The sequence below is a fragment of the Hypomesus transpacificus genome, chromosome 1, assembly GCF_021917145.1.
Source record: "Hypomesus transpacificus isolate Combined female chromosome 1, fHypTra1, whole genome shotgun sequence".
NCBI classification, from domain to species: Eukaryota; Metazoa; Chordata; class Actinopteri; order Osmeriformes; family Osmeridae; genus Hypomesus; species Hypomesus transpacificus.
Window position 1 is genome coordinate 5179327 of NC_061060.1, and position 26344 is coordinate 5205670.

Below are 26344 nucleotides of genomic sequence, written 5' to 3' on the forward strand. Positions count from 1 at the left end.
TTAACAACGATTGGTCCGCGTCGGGTTTGTGTGGTTCGTAACTTTCATTTTTTCATATATATTTTTTTACCGTAAAATCTGTTACACGACTCATTGACCATGATCTTCCAATTCCAGACAGGCATGCATAGAACACTTGTTCACAATGTCACCTATACCGTGGCACTGTATTAGGTAAAGAGCTTGAAAACTAAAATTTGTCAAAATTATTCACTCACCGACCTACACTTACTGTGCATACGTGTATCAGTGTGCCGTCGGAATGCATGGGCCAGCAAACCAAGCGTACACATTGTGCACTATTGGTTCAGTTTGTCGCACCACAATCAGTACTGATACTAGTACCAAAGCTATAATCAATTATATAAAAGTAATGTGTCAAGAACTACAACATTGATTAAAAAATGTTTAATAGATAACATACGTTCAATATTGATGTCATATGACATTATAACAGTAACGCCTCGATCAAATGTTTCCTGAACGCTGAGATCATTGGTGTGGAGTGCCCCGGATATGAGGTGGCCACTTCAAGGAGCAAGCCAAAGATAAACACGTATCAGAAACAGGCTTCAGCAAGGGGATTGCAGCATATTGGGTTGAGAACATGGAATAGTACATGCAGATGATAAAATAAGGGCTGAGCAGATATATTCGGTTTACCGAGTTTAAGCGTTTTACAAGGTGTTGGGCAAGAAAATCAAGTGCATTCCTGTGAAAGCGACAAAGATCGGTAAGTTTCGCAGTGCAGTGACAGCTACTGTAGCTAGCCTATCTTAGCTAACTAATGTAGGCTAGCTAGCCTAACTAACGTAGCAAGCATAGCTATAAAGTATATGATGGTTTGATTGGATGCAAGTATTACACTCGCTACTGTAGTAAGCCTAGAGAAACGTTAACTGCTAACCTCAATTAACGATGTTAGCTACATATTTACATTCTGACTTGTGGCAAGTTTATCTCTCAAACCAGGACATGTTGCTATCATTACTACAGTCAAGTTAAGCAGGTAGCTAGCTAGCGTACATTTGTTAGTTCTAGTGTAGAGTAGTGTCGACTAATACTCGAGTTACTAGTGACGTGTAACCATCTAGCTAACCACCTGTGCCGAGACGGCTTGCCAGAAATGTTGGGGCTGTTACATTGTTTGATACCCTGTTACCTAAACCTTAGTTACATGTTAGCTAAACCAAGCTGGCTAACGTTAAGTTGTTCCCATTAGAGCTAACTATGCAACTCTACTTTCATTTATTTGACACTAACAGAATAGGGTATATTTGGATAAAATGCATTTTATTTGACGTTATGCTCTAATGTCAGGTTTAACATTAGGATTTTCCTTTCTTGCCATGCATATCTTAATCCAATATCTGTTCTTTTAGTTTCACAATACATCTAGTAGGCTGGCTAGATTGTTAATTTACTGATGAGTTACTGATATTGTTAAACTGTTCTGTCATATTCCAATGTGTTCTACCCAACAGCTGTGCCTGAGCCAATGATGGTACGTGCAGCCCTCGTAACTGCCACCAGTCTGGTGCTGACTGGAGCAGTGGTTGCCCATGCCTATTTTCTTAAACACCAGTTCTACCCCACAGTGGTGTACCTCACCAAGAGCAGCCCCAGTATGGCGGTGAGTCCAGAGGAGCAAACACACACTTAAATGAGAACATTATGTTATGTCTATCTAATGCTGATTTCCCTCTATCATGTCAGGTGTTGTACATTCAGGCATTTGTTTTGGTGTTCTTGTTGGGGAAGTTCATGAGGAAAGTCTTTTTTGGACAGCTAAGAGCAGCTGAGATGGAGGTCAGTGTCATCCTATCACATGTCACAGTTGGTTTACATCAAACTGTTCTTGTCTAAATGAATGTGTTGCTCAATAACTGGCTTGAGTCCCTGATAATGTATCCTGTTGCTTATAATTCTGTTTATACCCCCCAGGCCTAGACTTTTTATTCTGCTCTGTCTAACCAGATGTGTTACTCCTGTCTTCACTTATCAGTTAGCTCTGAATAAAGTAATTGGATCCCTATCAATGAGCTCTGCCAAAATATTATCATAGACTGTTGAATCAAACTAATTTTCTCACAAATTGAAAATACCATATGGCAAATCAAAGTTGGCCGTCAGGGCCAAACTCATGAAGTGTCTGACTGAGCGGGCAAGTGAAACAGACAGTGAGGTTTAACAGCCTGCATTCATCCCAGTTACTTACATACTGGGCTTGATCAGCAAGGAAACTTGTGTATCAGTTGTAGTAATTACTTGTCCCTGCTGGTGATAGCTTGAGTGCGAGTTTTTATGTTGTTTACACCCTATCTGTAGTTTCAGCTATTCATTTCCACACCAGTATGGTAATGGAGCTATTGTTCCAGTCTGAACTTCTCCTTCTTCCTGTCTAGCATCTGATTGAACGCTCCTGGTACGCAGTGACAGAGACGTGCCTGGCTTTCACAGTGTTCAGGGACGACTTCTCCCCTCGCTTCGTGGCTCTCTTCACCTTGCTGCTCTTCCTTAAGTGCTTCCATTGGCTGGCTGAAGACAGGGTGGACTTTGTGAGTGACTGGAAAGCTTTTATTCAGTGCAGAATAAACCTCAGCTCATTGTGCTGGGAAGGTGGGATTTGTGCATTGTTGATTTATTTGATTATTCTAAGAGCGCTTGTCACATTCATTGTACCTGATGTGCCTGGCTGTCAGATTTAGATCATTTCTACGTGACTGGTGTGGTTTCACCTGTTCTTTTAGATACTGCCATGGAATGTCTGTCGTCAGGCCATTGTGGTAGATTTCTAAACCTAATGTTTTTTCAAACTGTTCTCTCAGATGGAGAGGAGTCCAAATATATCCTGGGTTTTTCATTTCAGAGTCTTATGTGAGTATTCCTTAAAAAGACCCACCACACTACTGCAATACTGCTGCTTTAAGGGGGCATGATGATATGCTCAATTGATACTTTCAGTACAGAATGGTTTTCTAAATTAAGCTGTATGCAAATGCATGAGGTTGCACCTGTTGCAGTCAAAGTGCACCAAGGAAAGGAAAAAAAGTTACCAAAAACACAATTAAACAATAAAAACATTTCCTGAAAATATGCTCAGCAGGGAAAAAAAGAAAACAGAACAGATTGAGTAAGAGTCACTTAAATTGCTTTCTCACAATAATGTGACATTTCCTCAGGGATCAGTCAAGTACCTCTCTACTCTAGAAGTCTGCTCATACACACAGGTTTTTGACTGGTCTCCAGTCTGATCCATTGTCTCTCTTGCTCTGCACACAGCTCTCATGGTGCTGCTCGCAGTCCTTGACTTCCTGTTTGTCAACCACGCTTGCCATAGTATCATCACTCGTGGAGCCTCTGTCCAGCTTGTTTTTGGATTTGAGGTTTGTAGGCCATAATGATCGTCCTCCCTTTGATTCTCGGATGGGTGAAAACTAAATGGGGAATAAGGAACAATGCACTTTTTAGAAGAGCTAAAGCACTCAGAAGAGACGAGGTGTAAAAAGCACTCTTTTAACCCCCTCAGTACGCCATCCTGATGACCATGGTGCTGACCACCTTCATCAAGTACACCCTCCACACCGTAGACCTTCAGAGTGAAAACCCCTGGGACAACAAGGCTGTCTACATGCTATACACTGAGCTCTTCACTGGTACAGACACATTTCATGACCAGTCTGGCATTCCTGTTTAGTTTTCATGTTAGTTCATTTATTGCCCACTTTTTGGACCCAAAGCCTAACACACATTGTTTTTTTAAATCTAGGCTTCATCAAAGTACTCCTGTATATGGCGTTCATGACCATCATGATCAAAGTACACACCTTCCCTCTCTTTGCCATCCGACCCATGTACCTGGCTATGAGGTGAGCTCTGGGGCCGCTGCGGAACAACTGGATAACCTGATTGCAGCTGATGTCTGTCCTTGGCATGCTGCCTGTGTACAATCAGGAGCTGGATTGCAATTGGATTTGGAATCTTTTGAAATGCTTTACAGTTTACATTAGTCAAGTGCAATATTGGGGTGGAGTTGCATGTTTTGGGATACGGTCATTGGTATATCAAGTTCAGATGCGTAACTGAAATTGTTCAGATTCTTTGTCCTCCAGGGTTTATATGTTGCCACCAAACCAAAACATATTGCTGTTTGAGATATTTATGTAATCTATTCCTCCTTCCTCAGGCAATTCAAGAAAGCTGTAACAGACGCCATCATGTCCAGACGAGCTATCCGCAACATGAATACGCTGTGAGTGGTATTGCTGATTTGGTGTTACTAAATGTCTTCTGATCTCTCCTGTTTTTTGTCCCTCTCTAACCCCCCCCTCCTCCCACACACACACACACTCTTAACACTGTCAAGGTTAGGTTGAAATTATTGGGTTTTTGTCACTAAAAAGTTACTTGTTGTCCTTGTTCACTGCTGCTGTACCTCTGCAATTTCCCTTGGGGATCAGTAAAGTTCCATCTATGTATCTAGGTTCAGTTAACATCAGTATTCTTGCTTGTTAATAACCATATATCCTGGTGTGTCACCAGTTACCCGGATGCAACCCCTGAAGATCTTCAGGCCTCTGACAATGTTTGTATTATTTGCCGTGAGGAGATGGTCACTGGAGCTAAGAAACTTCCCTGCAACCACATCTTCCACTCGAGGTATGCCGTTTTACACAGAAAATATTTCTGTCGTAGTTTTGGTATTTTGGTTTTCACTCCTATTTCATAAGTATCTAGCTCTTTTTTTCTCTCTCTCTCTCTACTTTTTCCGTCTCTCTTCTCTTGGTCTCCCAGCTGCCTGCGCTCGTGGTTCCAGAGGCAGCAGACGTGTCCCACCTGTCGCATGGACGTCCTCCGGGCCTCCAACCCCAATCAGACGCCCGTGCCGGCCCCAGCCCCGCCCGCTGCCCCAGCTGCCCCCGCCAACGCCCCGGCCCCTCCTGTGAACGGTGAGCAGAAGCACAGGATATCAAAGCGTATCATCCGAGTACTTAATTAGTATCTAAGTACTAACTGTGAGCTCCCAAGCAGCTTCTAAAGAGCCTTCCTTACTTCTCTTGTCCAGTGGCCCCAGGAATGATGCCTCACTTCCCCCCTGGCCTCTTCCCCTTCTGGGGTCCTTTCCCTGGGGCAGCCCCCCCTGCTGGGGCTCCTGGCGCCCAGGGCCCCGCAGATACCCCACAGGCTAACACGGACACGAGTCAAACTCAGGGAGCAGGTTAGACATTCACATTGAAATGAACTGATATTCAGAGCAGCTGTCATTTGTTACTGACAGTGATGTTGGGTAATCCCTCTGAAGGATGACCACATTTATTACGAGTCCTGTCCTAATGGTGTGTGTGTGTGTGTGCGCGTTAGGTGCCGGTCGCCCCATTGGTGTGGATGGAGGCGCTGCTGCTCCCGGTAACCCTGGAGGAGCTATCCCAGGGTTCCCCTTCTCCTTCCCTCCTCCTCCATTCCCATCTGCCCCGTGGTTGCCTATGCCGCCTCCCCCTCCATTTGGTGAGCATGTTCAGCTTTTTTACTACTTGGAGGAAAACAATATATACATTTCTTTATTTTTGAATAACCTTTGGATAGAATTGGAATTGGAATAGCATTGAAAGATTACAAGCATTCAACGTAAAAATGACTTACTCAGGCGTGTGGTCTTTATTTCACGTGTGTGTTTCCGTGTCTTCCAGTGTCGTCGATGCCGCCCCCTCCCCCGTCCCTGTCCATCCTGTCTGAGGCCGAGCTCAGGGAGCTGGAGCAGGAGGGCCGGAGAGGCCTGGAAGCCAGGCTGCAGTGTCTCAACAACATCCACACGCTGCTGGACGCCGCCATGCTCAACATCCATCACTACCTGACCACCGTCGCCACACTCACGTACGCTCTTGTCCTCCCCCATCCCGTCCCCCCCCACACACACACACACTTTCCACAGGCTTTCTCCTCTCCAGCACTCAGTCTGTTTGTTGCCGTCTCTTTCTCTTCTGCTGCCTGATCCGATTGTGACAGAGCTCTTCCGCTCTCTCCTCAGTCCCCCACGGCCTCAGTCCAGCACCGGAACGGCCAACGGGTCGACAGTGGCAGAGTCCTCCCCCCCTACTGTGAACGGTCCTGATGACCAGAATCAGTCCCAGGACCAAACCCCGGAGGACAGCTCCCAGAGCTGTAAGTCAGAACTGCCTGTGAAGGTCTACAAATAATTGGAGTATTGGTGGAAAATGTGTAGGAAGATAAGTGCAAAGAATGTGGTTTGATGTGAGCCTCCTCTCTGATGGTGTGATTATGTAAATTAGTGGTGTGTGTTTCCAGCATCGGTTAATAGTCTTTGCAGTGATGCTGTACTTAAGATCTTTTTTTTTCTCCTCACCAACCCCAAGCTGAACCTGCAATTGGGGCAGAAGGCTTTTCCCAGCCCGCGGACTCCACCACCACTGAAAATGACCAAGTGAGGGAGGAGGAGGAGGAGGCAGTGGCTGTGGATGGGGGTGAGCCTAATGCTGCAGAGCTGAGGCGCCGCCGACTTCGCAAGTTGGAGACCTCACCTCCAGAAGATCACTGATCACATCTGCTGATTTATGGGACTTATGGACTATGGAAATGACTTATCGGTCCCCCCCCCCCCCCCCCCCCCCCCCCCCCCCCCCCACTCCAATTTCTCTCGCTCTGCGTGCCCCCCTTCCCCCAGCCCTACACGATGCCTGAGCGATTAACCCAGAAGGTCAGGGAAAAAGGAACATCCTCGTTTCTGGAATATTCTTTATTGGGATGTATACCATTATATATGTTTTTTTTTTCCTCACAGTGACATTTATACAAACTTGTACGCAGGTCCTTGCAAGTCTTGCGAATTTAGAGGAACAATGTTGCAGTTCAAAATGCAGGCCATAATTCTTAAGACGGTGACTAGATATGAAGACTGTTTTAAATCTCAAGGGGGTCACTGGCACAAAATTTCACCTCTGCATCTCCTTGTAAGGATTTAACCCAGCCGTGCGATTTTTTGCTTTTTGTTTTTGTTTACTGTAAATCTTATCACTCTTTATAGCCTGGCTTGACGTTACATACAGAATAAGGTCTGACTGTTCAAATACGATTTGGGTCAAATTAGATGTAGTGTCTGGATTTATGGACATAGAAGTTGGCATTTTTTTCTGTCTGTGATCTCTAGATTTTTTTTGTAAGGGTATTATATAAATTAAGTGGGTTGAATGAACCTGTACATACTGTATAAAGTTTTAATAGGATGATCTGTACATAACGCAGAATAAACCATTAAAATTGAATTGCGCTGTGGCACTGTGTAAACATTTTTCTGTTGTAATTTTTTATTAGCTTTATATACAGTAATGTAAAAATGAATGAATATTCAAGTTTAGCTATCAGAAAAAAAACTAAGAAATTCCCTTCAATTACTCCTTCGGGTGAGAATAGGTATTTGGCCTTTAAAAGCTGTTAACCACCTTAAAAAGTTACATTTGTAACACACAAAAACAAGTAGAACGATCAGTTATATATATTACAAAGATTACTGAGAATGCAGATCTCCAGTAATGTCTAGCCTACCTGTTATGACAAAAGGAAAATCCATTCACCTCCATTAGGTAATTGGTTCTGAGGGGCATCATTTCTATAAAACATTATAGTGTGGTATACAAATACATAAATACATTAATTGGTCATGCAAAAATGCTGGGTAGTGGTATTAACGCTATCCTTTTTAACGCGTAGCAATGACTATAAAATGGTGCGTTTTGATCTCAAGGTGCATAAACAACTCTGGTTGATGACTTCCTGAGTTTTCAGTGCAAAGACACGATGGTCCAATGGATGGTGACAAGCCTCCTGTATTTCCCTTCAGCGGCTCACAACCACTTCTCCTTCCCCCTCCACCCCCAAAGTAATGAATCAGTTCTGAGGGGTGGAGTAGAAAGAGTGGTGCTGGTCATTTTCGGCTGTGTTGCTGGCAAAGAGAAGTGGAGTTGTCTCCTTCGATCCATACCAACTATACGAGAAAAAAACAGAATTCATGATTTGGGATTAGCAAACAGCTTTTTGGCAAACTTGACTAAAAGTAAGTTCACACAGGGTAGAAGTGCCATCTACCCTGTGTGTGGCTGGGCGCTGTGGGCCCATGGAACAGGCGATTCCCCGTCCACTCCCTGTGGATCATCAAAGAAGTACGGGCGGGGAAGTCTGTTATTGATGACGATGCTGCTAACCTTGGAGAGAAAACAAAACAGAGGTGCTCATAAGAAAAAGGCCCCAGGTCTATCAGTTGGCTAGCATTGGTTAAATGGCCATTATCAGAGGATTCTATATCTACACTCCATGTCCCATACTGTTATAATATAATACTGTTAAAATATCTTTACAATGAGAACTGAATGGGACCAAATAAATCATGAATGGAAGACGCAACGGGTTAGAGATTGGATTCAGGGCCTGCTGACACCTACCGCTTCCTGAGGTGGCCGTCGAACCCTGAAGATAAGGATGAGCAGGCTGGTGGGGAGCAGCTCCCATATGAAGAGAATGGCCCCAAAAGCCAGGTAGCCACGGTCCCCTAATTCACTACGAAGGTCAGCCTTGAGCCCAGCCAAAACACAAAACCGTCAGGATGCATCTCACTGTAGAACTTGAAGCTGGTATAAACATTTAGGAAACTCTCAGACAGTATTACCTGGTCAGAGATGTTGTACCAGTCAAAGTCGAACGACTCCACTCTGCAGCTGTGTGACAGCATAAGGACAGCCAGGTTGTAACAGGCCCTACTGGAGAATAGCAGGATAACACCTGCTCCCAGCACTGCCGTACGACACAGTGTCGTACCCTGTGGAGAACCACAGAAAGCTATGTCAGACCAAACAACGTATACTTTACTAGATGCAAGATTGCCACAGTTGAGTTACCGTTGTGTACTTTGTGCTGTACCTCTTGTATCCAGTATGTCAATTTGAATAACAATTGTGCAAATGCAGATGACTCTTGAAGCCACATACATCAAACCTTTTGTATAGTCCTCCTTTTTTAATCTTGATTCAGGACCTACCTTACTGTGTAGGTAAAGGTTGGTGGTAGGTGACCGGCGAGCCAGAACAAGCAACAGGCCGGCGAGGCATATCGCCTCAAGGATGAAGAGAAGGTCGTTGACCAGGACCCGGACCAGAACCAAACTCCATGTCCGGCCTCCATCTTCCCCACGCTGGCCGAGAACAGCACACACCACGTTGACACACAAGAACAAGACGCTTAACGTGGCGTACATACAGCGTGCCAAACACCTAGGAGAAAATTGAGGGTTTGACAAAGGTCAGTCTTGGCACTTGGTTTCATTGAGACAATAATGTTCTTTCAAAGAAAATAATTATTGTAAAACATTTATTTTTGGGGACTTTCTGCCGTAATTATTTTTTACAGTGACAATCTAGAGAGACAGGAAATGGATGGAGGAAGAGAGAGAGAGAAAAGCGCCCCAAACCTTTTTTCTCGAATAGGAAACATGATTATCAAAGTAATTATGACTGCGGTGAAGGAAGCTGGTACTCACAGTTCTTTACCAGGCTCTGAGCTGTACTTTTCTCTCACTTTCAGTAACACCTACACAAAGAGTAAAAGACACTTCTTTGAAACACAATACTTCGAACAGAATGCAATACCATGAAAACAAACATAGCCCCAAATCTATTTACTCTTCCCATTCAAATATTAGGAGTGATTACTTGTCTTTTTGCCTGTCTTACCTGAGTGAAGTAGAGATTAATGAGGCTGAGGGTGAAGAACTGCAGGCACACAGGGAAGCAGTAGAGCAGCCAATAGATGGGCGTGGGCAGGTGGTTGGCCTCCAGGGCATTGCAGAAGTAAAAGGAGAACAGAGTGGTACGAAGGGCAGCCCAAAGTAGGCATAAAAACAAGAAAACACTCTGGTAGCTCCACCGCTTGTGTCGGTAAAGTAAAAGGAGCCAGAGCTGGGCATATACTACCAGAAAGAGGCTTCCATACAGAACAGTGTACAGTATGGTGATTCCAAGCTCTACTGACGGGGCAACTGCTGGATGCAGAGGGATAGGGGGAGACAGGGATGAGTTGGGGGGCAATGGAGGTGTGACTGGAGCTTCCATTTATGTGCAGGCCCACTGCAAACACGTGTCACAAGTTAAACAAGCGCCTCTGTTTAAATACAATCAGCAATGTGTTCTCATAGGCTAGTGTGCACAATACACTTGCAAGCGCCTTGGTGGGTCCATTTTATGAAATAAAACAGGCTAAGAGCAAGGTTAAACACTCTTCCAAGCACATTTGACCTGTGAACACATACAAAACACAGAGTTAGTTTATCAGACAGAGATAGCAAGACATCGCTCATTGGTAGCTTACGGTTCTTATCTTTGTTAACGCAGCAAGTACCAGCACTACAATGAGCAGACATCGTTATGCAATGGGGAACTCCATGTTCCCAAATGAAAGTGAAAATGTCGATGGCATTTCTTTAATGTAGCCGAATCTATTTAGACTTTAGATTTAGACAATCCTAAAAGTAATTTCGTATGACACAATCTGTCTTGCTCGATGACGTTTGCGAGTTAAGAACATCGAAGAAAACCAATGAAAACAGTGACATACACTGACACAGTGACAATCCTACTATTGTTCTTGGTGAAGACTATCCTTAGCTACATAGCGACTAACGTTAATCATTTCCTTTACGTTAACCTTTCGGAGTTCACTAGACTCCGAGTTCACACGACAATAAATAGTTACAAAAGATTACTGTGTAGTGTAAGTAGCTAGAGCTAGTTGTAACGCAACGTTGACGATCTAATTAAGCCTAGTATCCGCTAACTAGCTTTAATGTGTTACTTCACTATATATAAACTATTTATATATAAGATGCATTCCTATTTAAACCTTTACCTTGTCCGAAGTTATTCTGCTTCTCAACCAAGAGATTTTTGTTTACTCCTTTAATCCTTCATTTCCGTATTTGGTGACGTAGTCGATTGTGGGTGGGGCAAAAAGACTCATTTGTTTGCCGTTAACAGTCCACGCGCAGGAACTTCTCTGTTTACTTCTGAGTTTTGCGTGTTGTTAAATATATTACATCGGCAATAATTAGCTGCAGCAAAAGGTGACAACTTGTTCATTAACTATTTGAGAAAATAATTAGTGTAACGTTGCTAGCCACCCAACATTGACAAGGTTTGGCTAACAAACTAGTTAACAGTACTTTAATCAGCTTTACTGGGAATATATAAAAGAACATCCAAATATGCCAATGGAGCTACGAACCAGATCTCTCCAAAGAAACAGATCGCCAGCGAGAAGGTCTACCCGTCACAGAAGTGGGTTCCCACGTTTGGAGGTTGGTATGTTTGAATTTAGCTTAACCAAACTCTCCCGCCTTCCTCTTCCTGTGAAATTGCAAAGCCACGTAGTTAGCTGGCAGGCGCACAAAGTGAGCGGCCACCCATTCTCCATCCTTGTTCGTGCACCCACAACGAACACATAAGAAATCTGAAAAATGGTAAGAAACAACACAAGCCTAAATCAACTTTTAAAATGTTATGCTTAGCTAACTGAAAGCTGTTGTTATGCTTAAATTCTTTCCATGGAACAACATTACGTTTCTACCTCTGTACAAGGCTTCTAAACTGTGAAGTGCGGGCGTTTTCAGCGAACACTAATGATAACAAGACAAGTGTGTCCTGTTAACTTTCAAGTTAACTCAAGTTGTTGACTTTGTACTGCTAGGACTCGGAGTCTTTCCAGGATCAAGTGAGTGACTCCGATAGCGACAATGATAGCCGTTCACCTCAGGTACAGGAGGAAGGCAGAGAGAGTGTCTCGCAGGAAGCCACGGTAAGGTGTTTACTTACCTACTCTTTCATTATTGTCTTCAAAGGAACATACCAAAACGAGTTAAAAATAGCAATACGGGTTGTGTAACTTTTTTTTCTCAAAACAGCTAACTTTGTCAGAATTATGTCATGGGTTTGGGTGTATGTATATTTCTATGTATAAATGTGTGTGTGTATTATAGAAATTACATGTGAAATTCATTTCAACAGGGTTTGAAGGATTGTGCTGTCGTGTTGAACCGACTTAATCCTGAAGATGAAGAAAAAGAAGACCTTATCCGCAAAAGTGGAAAACAGCCTGTCTCCAGAATCCCCACTTTCCAAAGCACGCTAGCCAAGAAAAAAACCACCGGCGGCATAGAGCCAACTACTCCATCTTTTACCAAGAAAGAGGCTCAGAACCAGATGAGCCAACTCACTGGAAAAGCTAGCAGCAGTGGAGACATATCAAAATCAAAACTACCAAATATGAGAGAAACTGCTCTTATTCCACCATCCATGCTAGCAGCAACCGCGCAGCATCCAACTAGCAGCTTAGGTCAGACAATCCCTTCTGGCGATGTTCCTACGCCGGCTTTACCAAAAAAACAATCTCCATATCTGCTGACAGAGGAGGCTTCAGAAGAGCTTCATTTCATGACTGTAGACCCACGTCCAGCCCTCAGGTCAGAATCGGGGGACTATGTCCCAGACCTACCCGATGAGGCCCAATATTCTATGACTCATTACACAAATGAGAGACTTCCCTTCCAAACTGCACCAAAAGACACAGAGGAAGATTCTAAGGCACAGGTCATGTCCAGAGCTGAAAATATAGAACATTTGGAGATGTCTGATGCTAACGAGGAGGACCAAACCGATCTAAATATAGATGAGAATGTGGGGGACTGTGATGAGTTACCTCCCTGTAAGGTGGATGGATCTCTGGACATTGAGTTTGTGTTGAAGGACTGTGCTTCTGACTCCGCCTGCCTTGATGAGTCTGTCATTAAGAAGCCCAGTGTGGAGAGCTTCAGTGTGCCTGAAATGACTCGTGAGACTCAAAAGCAACCTGCCAACCATGGGAATGTTTCTGAAACACCCTGTACAGATATTACAGGGATCCTGTCAGCAGCTGGGAAAACATCCGCACCCAGAAAAGCACAGGTCAGGGGCTATGTGGCATTACGGAAAGGAATAAAAAAAAGTTTGCTTTGACACTACTGTGTTCAATTTCATTTTTGCTAGTTGTTTTCCCAGTTAAGTGTCAGTGTGTCTAACTCTCACTGTGACTCTCTTTTTTGCAGACATCGGGCTGCTGGAGTTTTTTACTCTTCTGCCTATTACCTTCTACTTTGCTTCTTGTTGGTGGGTTTGGTCAGCATGTCTGGCACTATGGGCCTCCATCATCAGTGTCACACTTAGTGGCTCAGTTGCAGCTCCACTGGCTGGAGGGATTTCTGATGTCACAAGAGGTGTGCAGCACAGATTGTCGGTGAGAGAGCCACATATGTCAAGTACTGTTTTTGTTTTAAAAGTGATGGCCTGTTTGTCTTGTGTACAAAATCAGTTGGACGTATAGTGTTTTCATGGTATAACTGTACATTTTGTACAAAACTACATTTACATTGTATTACTGTATTTGGCAATTTACACTACTGCTCTCTTAGAAGTTTTTCTTTGTAGGCACCATAGTGGTTTTCAAAAAAAAATTGTTCCCTCTCTCCCCTGCAGTGTCCGTCTGGTTGAGAGCATCCCTCAGGGTCTCTATCCATCAGAATCCTCCACACGCTTACCAAGCATCTACAACACCTGGATTGATCTGCTAAAGAAGGCAAACCGCTCTGTCGACATAGCTGCCTTCTATGTCACTCTCAGAGACACTGACCAAGGTTTTATTGAGCCTACTGCCTCACAGGTATCGAATGATATACATTTTGAACATTTGTTTAATGAGATAATTGTTTCAGAAATGTCATATAGCCTGTCTTGGCATAACAATTGAATGAATTCCCTTCTGGAATACATGTACCCTGCAGGGTAAAGACGTATTTAAAGAGCTGATGCAACTTCAGTCCAGAGGGCTGAAACTTCAGATAGCAGTCAATGGTCCTGAGTCTTCCTCTCAAGACACATCTGATTTGTCTGCAACAGGTAGTAGTAGTCTTTTCAATTTAGCCATCACACACCATAGAAAGCATAAACGATATACAATCTCAAATACAATATTGATAAACAGTCTAGGCAGTATAAACAAAGTCAAGTCTGTGTAGACGTAAATTATGATGGCAAAGACGCGTAATCCTTAAATATTCCTATTCTACATTCTTATTGATTTATGTACCCTTCAGAAAATACTTATATATTGTAACTCTCAAATTGATTAATGAACCATTCTAGGTAGGTAGGCAGGCTCCTTTTAAATGAAAATGTCCCACATATGTGAATTGTTGCTATAATAATTGAGAAATTGTGTGAATTATTCAAATTTAATGTAAATTATCCATGTAAATATTTGACCGTTTTAATAGGTGCTCTAAACCTATTTTATTCATCTCTATTCTTGTCCTAGGTGCAGAGGTCAGAGAGGTAGATCTCAATTCCATCACAGGAGGGATCGTCCACACCAAGTTATGGGTGGTTGATCAGAAACACCTTTACCTTGGGAGTGCAAACATGGACTGGCGTTCCCTTACCCAGGTCAGTTCTGACCCAGTGCTTCCACTTTGTTTTCTTCAATGCACCTGAAATCCCATTTTATACTCAACACCTTGTAGTCTGTGTAACCTGTAATTTAGTTTTAGTTCAACAACATCAGAAAGATTGTGAGGAATCAGTACTCCACACACCACAAATTACCTCCTTGAGGTATGCCTGATTTGAATTTCCTTGTTTCTTAAATCTTCTTTTCCCGTGCATTTCAGGTGAAGGAAGTTGGAATTGCTGTGGAGGACTGCAGCTGCCTGGCTCAGGACGCATCACGGATATTTGGGATATACTGGAGCATAGGCGCTCAGAAGCATGGCTTTCTACCTCCCTATTGGCCTGCTCGCTACTCTGCCCTGTCTAGCGCCGAGCAACCCCTAACTCTGAAGCTCAATGGAGTCCCTGCTCAAGTGTATCTGTCTGTGAGTTTATCAGGTTGGCTGACTGAGTCTGGTCTTTAGAACAGTCCTACTTTTCTCTTCCCTCATGTGATAACTCTGACGCGACTGAATTGGTGAAACCAAGGTTCAGCCCTGTAATCTCATCATTTCAGTGTTATCAGTGGAGAGAGGGTGAGAACCTGTTTGAACGTTCTCATAATCTTACTCCCCTATCATGTGTATCTGTTGTTATGTTTCAGAGCGCTCCTCCCCAGATATCGGCACGGGGGCGCGCAGACGACCTCTCCGCCATTCTGTCTGTAATCGCTGACGCTCAGAAGTTTGTTTACATCTCAGTCATGGATTTTCTTCCCCTCTCAGAGTTCACTAAGCCCATCAGGTGACTTTGCGGCTCACTATGTACATCTAGCCTCACTCCCAGTCTGTGTTTGTGTGTTAGCCAGAAATGGGATATTCACATACATATTGTGTGTCCTTAAACATATGCAATTTTAAACAAAGCAGGATATATTTTATTTTATCAAGAGGGACAGTGTACATTAATGAACATAAAAATGTAAATGCACCCAATTATAGCCAAAAGGCTAGTTTCCATTGGCAGTCCCCTTGCCAGGGTGAAAAAGAATATACAACCCACTAATGATCACATGATCATATATACACACACACACACACACTCACAGTCCCACCTTCAATGTGACTTGTAATGCCCCAATTGTGAAAACATTACCCCTTGTTTGTGTAATAATAAAATACAAATACTATAGGTTCTGGCCTGCAATTGACTCTGCTATACGGGCTTCGGCATGCACCAAGGGAGTTGAGGTAAACCTGCTGGTGAGCTGCTGGGCGCACTCCCGAAGCTCCATGTTTGTGTTCCTGCAGTCTCTGACCGTCCTCAACACCCCCCCCCTGAAGTGCAACATCAACGTGGTATGTTGGATGTCCTCGTCATTTTTAGTAGTGTTTTCTTCGACTGATCATGTACTATATTGACCTTTGTGTGGATATGAATGTGCTGAAAAATATTTGACCTATTAGAGGGCAATGTTGGACTACCTTTTTATTCAGATCCGCATGAAGATTTCATATGGGGAGTAAAGAATATAGATTTAATTTTATAGCCTGAAACACGTGCTGAAACACTTGGAGTACATTCACTTGATTTTGATTCACCTCCAGAGTGTCTAGTTGGGGTATATATTGTCATTATCATGGTTGGTGTTTTACAGAAAGTCTTTGAAGTGCCCTCCACATCTGAGCAGAAGAAAATACCATTTGCCCGTGTTAACCATGCAAAGTACATGGTTACAGACAGAGTTGTCTACATAGGTACTTTATATCAATGTTCCAAAACAATTACTTCTTCTTATGAGATCAACTAGACCAGGGGTCTCCAACCTTGTTCCTGAGGTAGGCAGGTTTACCTACATGCAGGTAAACCTGCATGTATGTTTTTGCTCCAATACTAATCCAGCACGTCTGATTCTAATAATTATGTAGTTGATAAGGTGTCTACTGTTGAATCAGTTCAAATAAGTATGGTTGGAGAAAAAAGCAACAGGCATGTAGCTCTCCAGGAACAGGTTTGGACACCCCTGAACTAGACTGAGCATGGTTGACATCCAATGTGGATGTGACATCCAAATACTGATATCAGCTGCTGTTCTCTTGTTATACAGGGACTTCAAACTGGTCAGAGAACTACTTTACTCAGACTGCAGGTGTGGGATTGGTGGTGAACCATACTGGTTCTGGAATGAGTGAAGGCCAGAGCACTTTGCAGAGCCAACTGCAAGAGGTTTTCCAAAGGGACTGGACATCGGAAAATGCTAGACATCTGTCAAATGATGATGTCAAGAACTGTGGAAGACGATGAACAATATTATGCCAGCAAAAACGAACCATGTTGGCTTTCTCCTATACTGTATTTGACCTCTGTATCGTTGTAAAGTTGCTTTACATTCACTTCACGTCATCTCTTTATTTAATTTTTGGTGCTTTTTTCACAATTGGTGTTTTACTGTATACATGTTTCCATACAGCTATGATGTCATTTTTTATACACTTTTTTTTTTTGACAGATGTAATTCTTCACCATTCTTCTTAAGCTTCTTTGACGATACCTTATGGCAGACGTACAATGTACTTGTACGTCAAATAAAACTCAAAATCAAATAAACTATTTCTGTGTTTGACAAAGTTGTGTTTCCCATGAAATGTCAATAGAATTAATAATTTGACAAGATATTTGAGATTTTATTGAAAAGTTGCCACTTTTTTCACCAAAAATAATTATGGTAAGTCGCTATTATAGATTTCTTCTTGCAGTACTGTGGTACTGTGTCATAAAAAATGCATGGTTTCGTGGAACCCATTATTACAAAGTTAGCTTTTTACCCCTACCACACTATATTCCCATCTATAACATTATGGTTATAAATTACATTTCGGGGTCAGAAATAGTAAATTGCATTTTGTGTCTACAGTCTTTGAGATATAGACAAATAATGTGCATTGTGCAAATGCATAAGTAATTTGTGTGCTTTTATTTTGAAAAAACGCGACAATTTGTGACCTGGAAGTACTTCAGTAAACAATATAATTACAAGTAAAAAAATTAGCGGGGCGGTAGGAAGTGTTGGCCAACATTTTTTGACTTTTGTGAACAAAGGACTTGATAAATGTTTTATCATGTGAGTAGTTTGTGGTCATGTCGTACGCGAGGTAACTGGCCTAACTTTAGCCAACTAGAGTTGCTAATGGTTGCCGAAGTTCTGTTGGCTATTTAGTGCTAACTTTGATACAGCAATGCTAGCATTGCTTGTTCCAGCGTTTCACATGTCGATCAAAAAGTTAAAATCGATCTTATATGTTTGTAGTTGCGATCTTGACTAGTAAATAGTGGAAACCCACTATTAACTGTTAGCACGATATTGCATTCACAACCTAGGTAGGCTACTCACATTCTAACATTGTAGGCTGCCATTGCTGATTTTTGGCTTGCTAAACAGTAATGCCATTACTGTTTACCTGTCAGGTCAAAACGGCTAACTGTACTGCTACCATTAGTTTTGACCTGCAAGCTATTGAGCTTTAAACATGGAATACTACCACGCTTTACTTACGGTTTAAATTCATTCATTCATAGATATCCCTGGAGCATGAAATCCTGCTCCATCCACGGTACTTTGGTCCAAACCTTTTAAACACTGTAAAACAGAAGCTTTTTACAGAAGTGGAGGGAACATGCACAGGAAAGTGAGTAAGATTCGGCGAGCATCACACATTTTGGTGGTGGTCTTGTTTATCTGTCAATATATATTCAGCAACAGCACATCAGGAAAACTGCACTTGCTCATTCATGTCTTATTTGCAGGTATGGCTTTGTCATTGCTGTCACCACCATTGACAACATTGGGGCTGGAGTTATACAGCCAGGCAGGGGGTTTGTCCTGTACCCTGTCAAGTACAAGGCCATTGTGTTCCGCCCATTCAAAGGAGAAGTTGTAGATGCTGTGGTCACTCAGGTCAATAAAGTAAGTGTAAAGCTGCCATTAACTATTCCTATCAGTCAGGTTTGAAACATGGAGTAACAAAATGCAAGGCATGTACAGATGTGCTCTAAGGTTGTCCAACTATATATTAGGTTGAGGGTCCCATCATTTTAGTCCATGGCATTTTCATTTGTTTTATCATTTAATTATTAGATTAGATTGTGTTGGAAAACAAGAAACTCAAAAGCAAAGTCTGATTTATATTAAATATGGAATAGACAATGGTGGATGTAAATTACTTTAGTCTGTTTAAAATTGTGAATATTTAGTTTTTTTTTGTGGAGGGGTACCAGCAAATTTGAGCATGTCTCTGTATTTATTATTCCATTATAAAGGGTGAACAAAGTGGTCATTAGGCCCCAATACAGTTAGGTCATATTAACTGATATGGTCTGTCAAAGCCAAGAAATGGCTTCTTAACATATGACCCTTTATAGATGTTTTACTGATGTTTTTCTTTTTTTCTTTATCAGGTTGGACTGTTCACAGAAATTGGCCCAATGTCCTGTTTCATTTCTCGCCATGTAAGTCAAAATCAGTGACTCCGTTTATTGCTCAAGTAAAATCTTGCAACTGAAAAAGCAGCAAAATACATACATAACAATTAACTTCCTGTTATAAACACGGCTAAACCCAGAAATGCAACTGCGGGTGGGTGGTATTTAAACTGAGGACAAAATTCAACCCATTCACCTCATTACTACTTATTTCTTAAACTAAAGTTTTTCCTTTTGCAGTCAATTCCTTCTGAAATGGAGTTTGACCCCAACTCAAATCCACCTTGCTATAAAACAGTTGATGAGGTAAGGTCTAGCTGGTCTGTGCATGGCTGACAGTGTTGGTGTGAGTTTTGAGAGATTGTAGATTAATAAATAATCTTGCAAAGTTAATTTCAATAATTTGAATGTCTTTTTTCCCTTTAGGACATTGTGATCCAGCAGGATGATGAGATTCGTCTCAAGATTGTGGGCACAAGAGTGGATAAGAATGATATAGTAAGTATACTGTCAAACCAACACAAACCATTGATATACAATGAAATACAGATTATTTAAGTATTGGGAGATATGAAAAACAAGCATAAATTTATGCTTGAATTTCACACAATTCAGGACAATCATTTCATGTTTCTGACCCATTTTTTTTCAGTTTGCCATTGGATCCCTCATGGATGATTATCTGGGTATGTTAAAAAATATCTAATACTTTTTTGGAGGGGGTCTAGGGCTCTCAGGCTATAGCTAACCTAGACCCATCTAAAGGATGTCCTGGCCAGATAGTGTAATAAAATAACCGATTCCTTAATTCTATGTTTTCTGTTTTTTCCCTGACAGGTCTTGTCAGTTGATGTACCCGAAGGCGTGTGTTGACATACGACTATAAACAAGATGTTACAAAGTTCCTAATTGTATTGTCAATATGAATATTGTTCTACACTGAGAATGTGGTGATCAGAGTTACCGTTGATTCCTGTAGTGCAAAGGAATAGTAAATGATGTTACTATCTAAACATAACATGATACATTTTTGTTAACAACTAATGAATGTGTATGGATTAAATAACCTAATATGGGCACATTTGACAGTTTAAAACTTTGATTGAAGCATGTTATAAAGTGACAGAACTGATATTACAAAAATTTTCTAACTTTTCGCTGGAATATAATTTACCACATTTTTGGATATTTACATTTAATAAATGTAGTTTTTTTTTAAGGTTGTGTAAGACTTTTGAATAAACAGTCAATTGTATTAGATGAAGACTTTTATGAAGATTATCATGTCTGTTTATTTATTTTTTATGTGTTTGTATAAGCAGCGATCCATACAAGAGAATAATATTTTTTATGGTACTGACAAGGACACAACTCATACAATGTTTACTAAAAGTGCATACATGTTTATTTTTACATGTAGGCTACTGAACTTGAGGAAACTAGTGTACTAAAGATTTTCCTGTCCAACTCATCAAACACATTTGATTCAAATAATTAATCAGATTGTCTATTTTGTGTTAATTTAATAATGGTTAAAACAATTTTAAAAAAAGTTGCTATAAAGGGGAAGGGCGCCAAAATACTAAAATATTAAAATATGTATTTTAAACGATTTGTAAATGTGTATACATTACGTTTCATTCCAGCGACGCTGGAGAGGTTCGTTAGTAAATACGTCATTGCGGTGCGCCCTCGCTCTTCCTTTCTCTCGTCCTGAAGATGGCGGCAGGGGTGAGTAAGATGGAGAGATACTCAGGCAGCGTGAACTTATTTGTGTTTCCTGATACAATCCAATGGATATCTACCCAATCTTACACTCTATACCATATGTTTGTTCGTCTTTAACACCCCTCGAACATAATAGCAACTTTACCAGTCAGATTTATCACAGAAATATGCTGAAAATTGCCCCAGCCATTAAAGTGTTGACGTAGCGTTCAAGCTATCGAATGACGCCTCTTTCCATGCATTGTGCCACGTTATGCTTTATTCAGGGGTGTGGATATCGGCTCCACATCAACGCTCTATCATAGCAGTCATTATGTGAAATTATTTAAGGTTTTGGAGGAAACCTTTACTCTAAACTGTTAGGTCATTCCACTTATAAGTAGGCTGCTATTGTGTTGGCAAGCTAGACAAGCTAATGTGGCATATTCCATAGATTTTTTATTAAACTCTGTCAAACTAATAAATGGTAACATTATATTCGGGGGCATTACCAGGTGTTGTTTTAGGAGGTACTCAGCGAATGTTCGTCTCCAAGTAGAACAATTAATTTGATCACATCAGATTTGTATAATGGGGTATGTAGCTTGCTAGTCATGTCTATCCAGCTAACTGGCTTTTAAATCCAGCACTGGCTGAATACTTGTATGTGACAGCGAGTTTGTCTTGCCTTTGTAAAATGGTCGATTGGCAAGCCAAGTAGCCATTACAATGTGTACCAAACATGAATACAATTTAATTTGTTGGTTGTGAACCAATTCACCTACTTTGAGATGTGCTTGTGGAGTCAGCATCTTTTCAGATATCAGGGACTTGATGCATGTACTACTGTGAATGTAGCACCAGAAGGCTTAAAACGATGTTATCAGTTTGATGTGTTTAATAAAATTCAAGTTGTGAAAAATGATGTGGTTTCTAATTTTTCCTCTTACCTCACCAGACTCTCTACACATACCCAGAGAACTGGCGGGCCTTCAAGGCTCAGATTGCAGCCCAGTACAGTGGGGCTCGCCTCAAGGTGGCCAGCAACGCCCCCGCCTTCACCTTCGGGCAGACAAACCGTACCCCAGCCTTCCTTAACAACTTTCCCCTGGGCAAGGTCAGTTATCTGACACCTTTTTGTGGATTACAGTCACACTCAACTGTGAAAATGAAATTCTCGGAAGCCCCCAATGGAAGAATACCCTCCTCCACAAACGGCATATCTGATTTGGCTGAGTGACGAACATAGATCATTCTTAATTAATTTAGCTAGTGGTGGAGGAAAATTAATGTTGGGAATCTTAACACTGGATATAAATGAACCAGTTGGATACTGTTGCCTCCTGTAACTTTGGCTACTACAATTAAAGTCTCAAATTAGTTTGACACTTTCTTGTAACTATTACCCCAGGTTCCAGCGTTTCAGGGAGATGACGGCTTCTGTCTGTTTGAGAGTAATGCCATTGCTCACTACCGTAAGTATGACACCCTCCTTATTTGGCACCTTTAGCAACAAGCTAAAATGATTTAAAGCACTGAGATGGCACAGCCTAGTAAACTTTAAGATTGGAACGAGGATTGACAGACACAAAAATGGATGTTTCCTGCTAAGTGTGATTCTCAACTCCCATTTTTCTGTACATCTTCCAGTGAGCAATGATGCTTTGCGTGGTGCCAGCCCCCAGGCTGCTGCCCAGGTGCTGCAGTGGGTCAGCTTTGCTGATGCTGAGATCATCCCTCCCGCTAGTGCATGGGTCTTCCCCACCCTGGGAATTATGCAGTTCAACAAGCAGGTACGCAAGAAATATTAGCCCACCATTTAAATTGTATACAAGATCAGTAGATTATATTTTTCCAGCTACAAGCCCAAGATGCAAGACTAGTGTTTGTAAGTTGCAACATATCAAGCTGTTCCGAGGTTTGCACAAAACCTCTGGACTTGTCACGGTTGTTTATGATGGTGCCTTACAATGAGACTCACGCCACGTTTTTACCGGTTCTACAAAAGTCTGCGTGTTGACGGTTCCATAACTGGGTGTAGCGCAGATGTATCACATTACGTCATCTGCCCAACTCACCTGCTGGAGCTGCCAACTAGACCAACTGCCTCAGCTTCCTCCTCCCCATCCCGAGGGTTAATACTCCAGTGTACTCCTACTTGGGTGTTAGTTAAAACACATTGACCCGTTTATACCAACATCTTGTGGAAATCTTAGAGGATGGAAGTCTGTACATAACAATCTGTTTTGGGACCCCTGAACCCCATGGCAGGTATATTTTCAATGATTGCATACCCTCCTGTCTCATACTCTTCTAACATCTTTCAAGGCCACAGAGCAGGCCAAGGAGGAGGTGAAGAAGGTGCTGTCACTCCTGAACCAGCACCTGAACACCCGTACCTTCCTGGTGGGGGAGAGAATCACCCTGGCAGACATTAGTGTGGCCTGCTCCATGCTCTGGCTCTACAAACAGGTCAGTGTGACACTTGTTACTTAAACCATATGCTGCAACCTTGTTCCTTGAACATGTGGTTCCCATTCATTTGCTGCTGGTAGAGCCTGACCCTTCTGCCCTCTGTAGGTCCTGGAGCCATCCTTCGTTCAGCCATATTCCAATGTGACTCGTTGGTTTGTCACCTGCATCAACCAGCCCCAGTTCAAGGCTGTGCTCGGAGAGGTCAAGCTTTGTGAAAAGATGGCTCAGTTTGATGGTGTGTCTTCAAGTCACTTTTATTTATAAAACACATTTGAAAACAAGTTGACCAAAGTGCTGTACCGTCAAAATGGCATAAGACACGATATAAACACAAGGACATGTTTATATCGTGTGAGGAATAAAGACGATTCAAGACCGGGCAATGTAGGGTTTATCTTATTCAGTTTAGGTGTATATTTCCCTGGATTGCAGAACAGGACATTAAGTAGATTTTGAATTTTAACTTTGGAGGTTTTTGGGGAAGCAGAAATAAAAAAATTCTGATCAGTATTGGAACAGGAATCTCACCCAATTCTGTCTCTTCAGTCAAGAAGTTCTCAGACATGCAGCCCAAGAGGGATGCCGCTCCCAAGAAAGAGAAGGCCCCTAAGGAGTCCAAGCCCCAAGAAAAGAAAGAGAAGAAGAAGGAGGAGAAGAAGGCTGCCCCCGCAGTTGAGGAGATGGATGAATGTGAAGCAGCTCTGGCCTCAGAACCCAAAGCCAAGGATCCCTTTGCACACCTTCCAAAGAGGTAGGCATGAGTGAATGACCCCATGTTGTAATGCCTGATTGGCCCCATAAGTTTAGTTTGCATTAACTCGTCAACCCCCAGGTCAGTACCTAATGTATCTGTTATTGGTGGGTGTGGGTCCAAGCTTTCCTTAATCACATCTGAAACCATTTTTCTTTTTCCTCCCAGCACATTTGTCATGGATGAATTTAAGAGAAAGTACTCCAACGAGGACACCCTTTCTGTCGCCGTCCCTTACTTTTGGGAAAACTTTGACCGTGAGGGTTACTCTATCTGGTATGGCGAGTACAAGTTCCCAGAAGAGCTCGCCATGGCTTTTATGAGCTGCAACCTCATCACAGGTGAGAAGCCCCATCAACACGACCACCACTACTCGTACCACCCTGACCCAGCTACATTGTAGTTTGCTTCAGGTATTGATTCCCATTCAGAGACATTGTACATAATTCTATGGTTTCTGTTACAATTTACAGCTTATTTTTGAGACATCTTTATCTCTCCAGGGGTATTTATGACCCCTGGACCCTTGCTCCAATCCCAAAAAGGCATATTATTGAAACTCAGAACATAATGTGAGCCATCTTCTCCTTGGGGGGGGGGGGGGGGGCTGTCTGTGAGGTCAACCTGTGTTCCAAACCTTCCGCTTCTCTCTCTTACCCAAGGAATGTTCCAGCGTCTCGACAAGCTCCGCAAGAATGGTTTTGCCAGCGTGATCCTTTTCGGCGGCAACAATGACAGCACCATCTCCGGCATCTGGATCTTCAGAGGACAGGACCTGGCTTTCACTGTTAGTAGCTCAGACTAATTACATCATTGGGTTGTATTTAGTTTAACCCTCCTATTGTCCTTAGGTCAAAATGATATGAAACATTAATCTTATCTACATTGTGTATAGCTTTCTAAAATGACCTGAGAAGTGATTTATAGCTTTACCTTTTGGGGGACACACTAGAGTTAACAAAGCAAAGTATAAGTTAATGACTATTTAGTTGTGTTGTACACTTAACAAGTATAATATCTTACCAAATTACCATTAGTATTCCAAGATTTTGTTATGAGAGAAATTGGACTCTGGGTCATAGACTCAAACGTAATGGGTGTTAGTAATTCTTAAAACAATAGGAGGGTTAAATTATGTAATTGCCTACGTTTTATGAATGTGGTCTATAGTTCAGATCCTAAGTTGAACCCAACACAGTTGCTCTTGAAAGTCTTGAGTTTCAAAGATGATCTGATCCACTGTTCTTCTTCATACAGCTGTCTGAAGACTGGCAGATTGACTACGAGTCTTATGACTGGCGTAAACTGGATGTGGACAGCCAGGAGTGCAAGACCATGGTCAAGGAGTACTTTGCTTGGGAGGGCGAGTTCAAGCACGTAGGAAAGCCTTTCAACCAGGGCAAGGTCTTCAAGTGAGCGGGATTGACTGGCATGGCAGAAACATCCCCCCCCCCCATCCCTTACAATCCCTCGATACGTCAGCCGTTTGTCGGCGCTTATAACTTGGACATTCAACCACCAATGTACTCAGGCTGAACTGGGGAGATTCAAGTTGGAGTGGCTTGTCTTGGTCACCCAGAAGTGGTTGTTTTTGAGTTGAAAAATAAAACGTTTTCCACAATGCCAATTTCAGATTTGCTTTTGTTTCAGAACTCCAATTGGGTAGATGTTGTTTTGACATGTTTGTGTGCCTTGAGTTGTAGACCACCAGAATAAGACATACCTATTTCACTTTTACGAATCTTTAGTTATGGTAATTGTTGGGCTTACCTGGAACTGGAGGGACATGCATTAAGGAAAGTAAAATAAATGGTTGAGAACATGTAATGAACAATAAATGCAACTGAACATTGTCTTGACTCAACTATATAATTAATGGATTTTTATACTTTACTCCTTAAATGTTTGTTGCGTAACCAGATAAGTCAGTTTTCAGTTGGAAGCGAATATTGATTTGTTAGTTCTGTAACTGTACCATGATCAGTGTAGAAATATTTTTAATACAGGCAACAAAATGGAAGCACTGGTATTTATATGGATTTTATCGACAATAGGTGTCAAATTTGAGTGCTATATTTTCTTACACCTGCAGAGGGAGTTCTAAACCTGCAAATGTGCAAGTCTAAATAGTTCTGTTAGGGTGCTGTTTTCAGCAGTATTGCAATTGCCTAGCCACCTTTGCAAGTTTATCAGTAATACTTAGGACCACTTGTGTTGGACAGACATTCTTTCTCCTTGTGTTGATTTCACTTTCAAGCTGATGAGACAAGTGGCTTTACAGAGGATGTTATTGCACCTCACCAGACACGCCTTATGGCTCTCTACCTTGACATGAGCATAGGTTTTGAGAGAAAAGATGTATGGACAGACTTTGAAACAAAGTTGTAAGGAAAAGTGAGCCTTTTGTTCATGATCCAATGCT

At 42.0% G+C, this 26344-nt stretch overlaps 5 protein-coding genes across 8 annotated transcripts; 4 read left to right on the plus strand and 1 right to left on the minus strand.

Moving 5' to 3' along the window:
* The first annotated feature begins 512 nt into the window (after nucleotides 1–512).
* Nucleotides 513–7299, plus strand: syvn1 (synovial apoptosis inhibitor 1, synoviolin). Its single transcript, XM_047049761.1, has 16 exons — nucleotides 513–733; nucleotides 1485–1633; nucleotides 1717–1809; nucleotides 2406–2558; nucleotides 2829–2877; nucleotides 3283–3386; nucleotides 3530–3656; nucleotides 3770–3869; nucleotides 4187–4252; nucleotides 4543–4659; nucleotides 4795–4949; nucleotides 5066–5218; nucleotides 5362–5505; nucleotides 5688–5871; nucleotides 6026–6159; nucleotides 6372–7299. The coding sequence occupies exons 2-16, from the start codon at nucleotides 1499–1501 to the stop codon at nucleotides 6551–6553; spliced, it is 1896 nt and encodes a 631-aa protein (XP_046905717.1). The 5' UTR covers nucleotides 513–733; nucleotides 1485–1498; the 3' UTR covers nucleotides 6554–7299.
* Nucleotides 7300–7790: 491 nt separating this feature from the next.
* Nucleotides 7791–11000, minus strand: gpr137 (G protein-coupled receptor 137). The gene is made up of 8 exons (XM_047049876.1): nucleotides 10906–11000; nucleotides 9735–10295; nucleotides 9542–9591; nucleotides 9044–9275; nucleotides 8675–8824; nucleotides 8451–8579; nucleotides 8098–8213; nucleotides 7791–7996 (listed from the first exon to the last, which is right to left on the minus strand). Exons 2-8 carry the CDS (start codon nucleotides 10110–10112, stop codon nucleotides 7900–7902), a joined length of 1152 nt encoding a protein of 383 aa, XP_046905832.1. The 5' UTR covers nucleotides 10113–10295; nucleotides 10906–11000; the 3' UTR covers nucleotides 7791–7899.
* Nucleotides 11001–11007: 7 nt separating this feature from the next.
* Nucleotides 11008–17137, plus strand: pld7 (phospholipase D family, member 7). Of its 4 annotated transcripts, none has more exons than XM_047049386.1 (12): nucleotides 11008–11353; nucleotides 11743–11850; nucleotides 12060–12995; nucleotides 13136–13323; nucleotides 13563–13746; nucleotides 13868–13985; nucleotides 14401–14528; nucleotides 14753–14956; nucleotides 15175–15314; nucleotides 15703–15868; nucleotides 16168–16267; nucleotides 16618–17137. In XM_047049386.1, exons 1-12 carry the CDS (start codon nucleotides 11261–11263, stop codon nucleotides 16812–16814), a joined length of 2562 nt encoding a protein of 853 aa, XP_046905342.1. In that variant the 5' UTR covers nucleotides 11008–11260; the 3' UTR covers nucleotides 16815–17137. The 4 variants fall into 4 exon arrangements, with proteins under 4 accessions (XP_046905342.1, XP_046905594.1, XP_046905424.1 ...); XM_047049638.1 differs by having other exon boundaries at nucleotides 11009–11357; XM_047049468.1 differs by having other exon boundaries at nucleotides 11009–11353; nucleotides 13868–13982.
* A 378-nt stretch (nucleotides 17138–17515) lies between these two features.
* On the plus strand, nucleotides 17516–20255 carry polr2g (RNA polymerase II subunit G). Its single transcript, XM_047021230.1, has 8 exons — nucleotides 17516–17631; nucleotides 18087–18196; nucleotides 18315–18474; nucleotides 18966–19016; nucleotides 19230–19295; nucleotides 19416–19487; nucleotides 19642–19675; nucleotides 19827–20255. The coding sequence occupies exons 1-8, from the start codon at nucleotides 17620–17622 to the stop codon at nucleotides 19838–19840; spliced, it is 519 nt and encodes a 172-aa protein (XP_046877186.1). The 5' UTR covers nucleotides 17516–17619; the 3' UTR covers nucleotides 19841–20255.
* Nucleotides 20256–20625: 370 nt separating this feature from the next.
* eef1g (eukaryotic translation elongation factor 1 gamma) lies at nucleotides 20626–25775 on the plus strand. The gene is made up of 10 exons (XM_047021216.1): nucleotides 20626–20720; nucleotides 21655–21813; nucleotides 22108–22171; nucleotides 22347–22489; nucleotides 23025–23168; nucleotides 23277–23406; nucleotides 23718–23922; nucleotides 24091–24263; nucleotides 24585–24709; nucleotides 25180–25775. The coding sequence occupies exons 1-10, from the start codon at nucleotides 20709–20711 to the stop codon at nucleotides 25336–25338; spliced, it is 1314 nt and encodes a 437-aa protein (XP_046877172.1). The 5' UTR covers nucleotides 20626–20708; the 3' UTR covers nucleotides 25339–25775.
* The last annotated feature ends 569 nt before the right edge of the window (nucleotides 25776–26344 follow it).